Raw genomic sequence first — 7172 nt, forward strand, 5'->3', positions numbered from 1 at the left:
TACAGAGCTTGGACTAATATAGCCCCAGTTTGTGCCTCTCATGTATTACAGTTAGGCCTACATTCGAGTCACAAAGGTAAGCTTTAGATTATACATGCTGATCTTTAAAAAACCCAGAAGGATGCTGAACAACATCAGCTGCTGTTCTGAAGGTATTTCCAATAATGTTCTTCTTCAACACATGAAAAATATCAACGTGATTTTATGTGAAAATATAAAATAATAGTAATATGAAAGATGATATTTTTTGGTTCACATGTAGCAAACACTTCAAATTTCTGGGTATGATCTATGTTTGGCTTAGGATACTTAGTTGCAACTTGACAGATGGGATAAAAAGTGTATGGCAACAAAATATTTTTAATCCAGGTTATTAGAAGAGTCCTTGAGGATTCAGGATAGATTATGGGTTGTTCAAACATCACTGTGTGTATATTTTTTTCAGAGAAACAGATTTTTACCTCTGGGACTACAACACTCCGTGTTCTGAATGTCACATACATGATAAAAAATGTAATAACAAATATATTTGTACTTTTTAAAAAAATCCAAGCTTTTCTGATTATAACAGAGGGCTGTGTGTACAGGTTCCAAATATGGATACCATGTCCATAGATAAATCACATTTCAAATTCATCAAATGGCCCATTTCCCCCAAAATCAAAGAAATTCATTTCAAAATAATTTACAAAATCTATCCGGTTGCAGACTTTCTTAAAAAAAGGTTCAAATTTGAAGTAGATCCCTGTATATTTTGTGAGGCTCCCGAGGAGACTCTGGAACACATGTTTTTTTTCCTGTCCCATGTCCAAAACCTTTTGGTCTGTCACTTAAGATTGAAAATATCCCATCTTTTATCTTTTATATGGACAATGTAGATCCGCCTTTGTCGGATCTGGTGAATATGATTGTTCTCATGGGTAAATATCATATCCATTGTAGTAAGTGGAAATCTTCTAAGCCTTCCCTTTCGTGGTTCATAAATAATTTTAAGATGTTCTTTTCATCACTGAAAAAAGTTAAATCTAGTATAATTGCAAGAAAGATGTGTAGAGACATATCTAGGCAATTATTGTTTTGATAAATCTCCCCTGCTTGCTGCACCTAAATGAGACTTTATTTTGTTTTCTATAGCCTTTTTTACTAACTGGTGCCCCCATTTTCCTTTCTGCTTAATTATGTATTTTCTGTAAGACTGGTTTTTGATTTGCACAATCAATGATTGCGTTGTACCAACTGATCTATGTTTTTTTGTTCCCCTTATGAGAGTGTTGTATGTTATTATGTCAATAAAGAAAAAAAAAAAGAAACAAAAACACTCACTGTTCTGGACATAACATTATCACCTGTTGATCAACAAATGAACATTGGGGGGCAGCAGCACGCCAAGATGAAGCGTGTAGACTCTCAGAAATAAAGACTGTGAAGAAGAAGAACGTGACGTACTTCCTGTAGCCCAGCCGCCGCCGGGTTCATGTTGGTGTTCACGGACAATAAAAGAAACACACTGAACTTACATCCTTTAAGACAGACAACGCCAAAACGTGTGAACAGGCCCGGGAACACGGCGACAGAACCGAGTGACTTGTTAAACTAAGAGTAAAGCTATTTAGTTTTCCAGGTGCCTGAGAAGAATATACCGCTATGGCCAAGGTACAAGTGTTAAATGTTGCTGTGCTGGACAACCCGAGCCCATTTGGAAACCCGTTTCAGTTTGAAATAACGTTTGAATGCATGGAGGACTTGCCTGAAGGTTGGTATTGTTTTCAGCTAACGTTGATGCCAGTTATCTTGTTTGTTAGCTGTTTAATATTAGCTTTCTCTCTGGGTGCATTCTGCTAAAGTGGTAACTACAGATACATGGTGTGCACCGTAAATCATAAATAAGCTTTATTCGATGCTATGCCAGTGGTTACTGATGTTTCATTTGACAAGCTGTTAAAAATTGGCGCTGGCGCGTTTGTGTTCAGCGCCCCGCCTCCTGCCTGCGGTGATTGGTTTGCTAAAGTTCTTTGGATTTTTTTTCCGAGAAGCTGATTGGTTGATCACGTAACGTTACTGTAGCAACAGACAAGCTCAACGACTTGCCGCGAACCGCGGGGAGAGACAACCAGGAAGCACCAGCATTTACTGGGAAATTACCAATTACCTGTGGTGACATTACCTGTGCAGCCGTGTTCAGTGGAAGTATTAGTGCCACCATCCTGTGTAATGATTGTAGGGCATTTCTTATGGTGAAACGACGTATTTTTGTTTGTTGCTTGTTTATATGTAACTTTATAGTTTTTTGGAGATGCAATAACAACACGTATTAAACTGTCATGGTGTTGTATTTCTTACGTTTCGTAGAGGCTAGACTGAGAAGCTGATTTGTCCTTGCATTTGAAAAAAAGACTTAAAAATGTAGATTTGCTTTGTAATCAGCCAATATAGGTGGGAAAATTATAGGATATCAACATCAGCTTAAATTTTAGTTAAAATTCAGCAAAAATTAAGAGTGAATTTGTAGTACTACTGTAAACATGGACACCCCCTCACATTTTATTTATGTTTGTAAGCTGAACCCTTTTCCCTGGCTAGATACCGTTTTCTCTCCTGATACCGACTCCAATACCTGAACTAAGGGTATCTGTCAATACTGATTCACAATTCCCCACCAGTTACCTATCTTTATTGTATTCGATGGTTAAATTGTACTCACAGGTCTGAAAGGAGAATTGAGCATTGGTATTAAACTGAAGATGTTCCTGAAAATATATTCAAAATTATTTTGAATGTACTTTAAAATGGTGTGGTTCAAAATGTCTCCATTTTCTGCTTTTCATTTATGTAAAAAAAAAAAAAAAAAAAAAAGGCTGCTGCCTTTCTTCCCTGCACAGTGTCTAGAGATAAAGCTAATGCCCATTCATCAGTGCCATTACCTGTAACACCTGTTCCTCAAAAACCGAACTAAATCTTCATTGTGTGTTTTGTCAGATCTGGAGTGGAAGATCATCTATGTGGGTTCAGCTGAGAGCGAGGAATATGACCAGGTTCTGGACTCTGTTCTAGTTGGCCCAGTACCGGCTGGTAGACACATGTTTGTGTTTCAGGTAAGTAAGCTATGAAAATACAGCTAGACCTCAGAACCCATTGATCCTAGGACTAAAAATCAAAGAAATACAGGTAAATGTATTTGATATCCCAGGTTGGTCCTTCATTTTGCTTGTTGCTGCATTAATAGCGTGATTCCTGTGGTTTACTTTGCTCGAGGGCTGCACAATTAAGCAAAATATTATTGAAATTGTAATATGGCCAAGTACAATATCCAAATAACCGAAGTGGCAATTTTTTGATGAAGGTAAAATGTGTGACAAAACAGCATTATAATGAAGTGCTGCAGAGCTGACCTGGCCTGCAAGTCTTTTTCTTCAGTTGTAAGAAAATATTGGTACATACCCCAACAGACATCATTATGATTACAATATTTTTTTTTTCATTGAAAATTAAAATTGTGAGGCAAAAATGTTCGTTCCAACGAATCATGAATCATATCGCAAATCATAATAACTGTCAAAATATTTTTAAAAATGTTTTTTTTTAATATTTAAAAAAAACAATTTTTAAACATCGCACACAGCCCTAATTTGATCTGATTTCTTCCTCTTTGTGTTTCTGGGTGCCCCCTCAGGCTGATGCTCCTAACACGGGGCTGATTCCAGAGAGTGACGCTGTAGGAGTGACTGTAGCCCTTATAACCTGCACCTACCGTGGACAGGAGTTCATCCGCATCGGCTACTATGTCAACAATGAATACACAGACCCTGAACTACGGGAAAACCCACCTCTCAAACCAGATTACACTCAGGTAACAAACACGCACTCAGAGATGACCGTCATTAAGTTCTGTTATGATAGAAGTTTAAGGGACCAGCTCTCAACAATCTGTAATTAATGGACTGGATGACAGAACAGATCTGTGTCTTATTTTCATGTTTAAATTATGGTACCTTACTCTAATACCTGAGTGGCAGACAGCTTAAACACATGGTACAGTACATGGGCCACTCTTGTGAAGAAAGTCTGTTTAAATATACACTGTTTTCTACTGCCATCTGGTGCTCTGAAATAGAAGTTACAGGCAACAGTAGCATCAAGAAAGAAGCACAACAAACTGTTTAGTTTTTATGTATAATTCAGTTTTCTTTTTATAGTTTTTTCTCTTTATTCTAAAGGCGGTATCAGGTCATGCACTATGTAGGTGCATTTTCATCTAAGCAGTGGTATCAGCAAAATCTAAATGAGATATTAATCCATAATAAGGAGGCTGCTTAGTGAAATAGTGTAGAAAATGTTAATTTTGTACCTCACCTTATTCAGAGTCTTAATTGGTCAACAATAAATCACATTTTTCTGACTGTTGTTTCAATGAGCCAATGAGCTATAACTGTGAGAACATGAATTTGTGCGAAAGCTTTCAGCCAATGGGTAAAGATCCATAGCCAAAGCAAGGAATAAAAAAGACTATCTCAACCACCCCTTTGGAGAGCATAATGTTGTTTTCATTCTCTCAGCTCCAGAGGAATATTTTGGCCTCCAACCCCCGTGTCACCCGCTTCCATATCAACTGGGAGGGCTTGGCAGACAAGATGGAGGACAGCGAGAATGTTGACCCGTCCCCCAACATCAGCTGCATGCTCCCTCCGTCCTGCGCACCAGGAAAGATACCACCTATTGGACTGATGCCGGACAACTCAATGGACTGCATGTAAGAATCATCAGATTAAGAAAATGGACAAAAAGCTCTTATCTATACACTCAACCACATCGCAGACACACGTTTGGACAAGGAGGCCACTGATGTATCTACATAACATGTAGACATTAACAGGAAGCAAGGACATTATTTTTATACAGAATACACATTTGGGATGGATCTGGAATTGTTGTTTCTTGTTCACACTCTTATCAACTCATACACACAGATGTGCACAACAAACATTGCCTTATTTGACCATGAATCTGTCTTGGATGATGTTGAAACTGAGCCAGAGAAAGTTTGAGTCATCAGGGTGGGGCGATCTTAAGACAGGACCACCATATCCTCACAGCCCTGAGACTTGCAAGTCATACTCATACACTGATGTTGACCTGTTTGGTACCCATACTGTGCTGTTAATTTTGTCCTCTTGAGCACAGATCAAAGCTATGGGCCGTGCTCCGTATCTCCAGATAGATGTAGCACTAGCTGCTAATAGTAAAGCATTTCATTGTTCTGAAGGTTTGTCTCATCTGACGAGAATTAGTAGCATCTGGAGTACTTTTGGGAAAAAATATGGTTCATGTTCAGGGGCCTGTTGCATGAAGTAGCTTTACTTGCTGATAGCTGGATAGCTTATGCAAAGCACAACCTTGTAGTTGCAAGTTTTACCCTAGAGTTATCCAGATAACTCAGTAAACCTGGTTCTTCAAACAGGCCCCAGTTCAGATATTAATAAAATTACATAAGATATCCATTTGTAATTATGCACAAAATATCTAGTTAAAGGAGACTAAGGAGAAACGCGTGCCATTTTGCAGTCAAGTTGTTTGGATAATTTAAGCATACTGTAAATATTGTTCGCCCAGCGCTTATTTTGTCTTCAAGATCAGAAGACATATTTTCTTTTTGTACTTACTATATATTCTCTGCCTCTGTATTTGTAACAACAGCAATGGGGTTAATAAAGTTTGTTTTGTGGACCATGTGCTGCTTTCTGGTAATCGCTGTCGTGGAAATTATATTCCTTGTGAGAGGTTGAGCAAATAATTGACTTACAACAAACCGTCTTCTAAGAATTTATTTAACAAAAGAGAATAAACAGAAGTACTACAACACAAATCAGCTGGACCAGAGGTTCTGTCTCCTAAGACGGTCACTAACGTCTGGCCCTGAGCAAAGGGCTGCATGATCATTTACACAGTCTGGGTATCTATGTTTTGGGGAACAAAAGGTCCTCTACCAGCTCTGACTGGTCCCAGCCAAAACAGGAGAGGAACAGAAAACAACTCCACATCCCTGACCTAAACCCTACACATGTGGACAGGCTAGCAGGATGAGAATAGTAATAAAAGGAACAGGTTAAAGATTAAACAATGTATAAGACATAATAGAGAAATAGCAATCTTATAAGTACTTGCATAAAAGATAAGTATAAGAAGACAATTTTCTGCTGTCACAATCACCATATCGTACTTACACAGCTGCTTTCCACCTAGACTAGTGAGGAAGGAAGCACAGCAACAGCAGCCAGACTCAGCATTGGCCCACGCTTTCCCCTCCCTTCTCGGTCTCCTTTTTCTTTTTTGCATTTTCATTCATAAAATGCAGGGGTAACATGCCGCCATTTTCACTCCAGCCTCATGTTGCTTGGCAACTGCAGCAGAAAAGGGAGGGGGACTGTCTGCTCTCACCCATTTTATCTCTTCTTAGTTGGAGGGAGTGACCCCTCCGTCCATCCATCTGTTACCTCTGTCTGCTTCCCGCATGTCTGCGCTGTTTAGCAAGACTGAAAAATGTGGTTATAATAGCTAGATGCCATAAAAACAACAAAAGTGTATTTATATACAGTCAATATGTGGATTCATCAGCCCAGCCCTCTAATAAATGCCAAAGATTTGCTGGTTCCAGCTTCTCAAATGTGAGGCTTTGCTGCTTTTATGTTTGTTTACATTAAAATTTACAGTGATATAAATTGTATTAGGTACACCTGTTCAAGATGACAACAGTAACTCATCTGCAACAACTGCATGATGCTATCATGTCAGTATGGACCAAAGTCTCTGAGGAATGTTTCCAACACCTTGTTGAAAGTATGCCACCAAGAATTAAGGCAGTTCTGAAGGCAAAAGGGGGTCCAACCCAGTACAAGCAAGGTGTACCTAAACTGTGTGTGTGTGTGTGTGTGTGTGTATATATATATATGTGTATATATATATATATATACTGAGATGTCATATAAACATAGGGCTAAATATCTAAAAGTGTAGTTTATAATACAGCTGGGGTCGTTTGGGAACCTTTTACATAACAGTAGCTGGCTGTAGAGCCCTAATATGTCTGACCCTGCAGTAGCTGTAGGGATCTCCTATTTATAGCTTGGCTGTTTGTTCAATGGCAGGGGTCCTTTTAATGTTTTTTCCAACACAAGAAC

The 7172-nt window shown here is 38.7% G+C and overlaps 2 protein-coding genes across 4 annotated transcripts in view; both read left to right on the forward strand.

Annotated features, from left to right (window-relative positions):
- The window catches only part of hdac9b (histone deacetylase 9b), an 89553-nt gene that overhangs the window by 17400 nt on the left and 64981 nt on the right, over window positions 1–7172 (forward strand). The gene's annotated exons all lie outside the window — the stretch shown is intronic.
- On the forward strand, window positions 1435–5721 carry LOC123968158 (histone chaperone asf1b-B-like). Its single transcript, XM_046044703.1, has 4 exons — window positions 1435–1753; window positions 2977–3092; window positions 3671–3847; window positions 4554–5721. Exons 1-4 carry the CDS (start codon window positions 1645–1647, stop codon window positions 4749–4751), a joined length of 600 nt encoding a protein of 199 aa, XP_045900659.1. The 5' UTR covers window positions 1435–1644; the 3' UTR covers window positions 4752–5721.

The sequence above is a fragment of the Micropterus dolomieu genome, linkage group LG03 (assembly GCF_021292245.1).
Source record: "Micropterus dolomieu isolate WLL.071019.BEF.003 ecotype Adirondacks linkage group LG03, ASM2129224v1, whole genome shotgun sequence".
NCBI lineage: Eukaryota > Metazoa > Chordata > Actinopteri > Centrarchiformes > Centrarchidae > Micropterus > Micropterus dolomieu.

Coding starts and splice junctions, on each gene's coding strand:
- LOC123968158 (XM_046044703.1), top strand. CDS start 1,645: ATGGCCAAGGTACAAGTGTTAAATGTTGCTGTGCTGGACAACCCGAGC. Junction 3,093..3,670: donor GACACATGTTTGTGTTTCAG/GTAAGTAAGCTA, acceptor GTGCCCCCTCAG/GCTGATGCTCCTAACACGGG. Junction 3,848..4,553: donor TCAAACCAGATTACACTCAG/GTAACAAACACG, acceptor TCATTCTCTCAG/CTCCAGAGGAATATTTTGGC.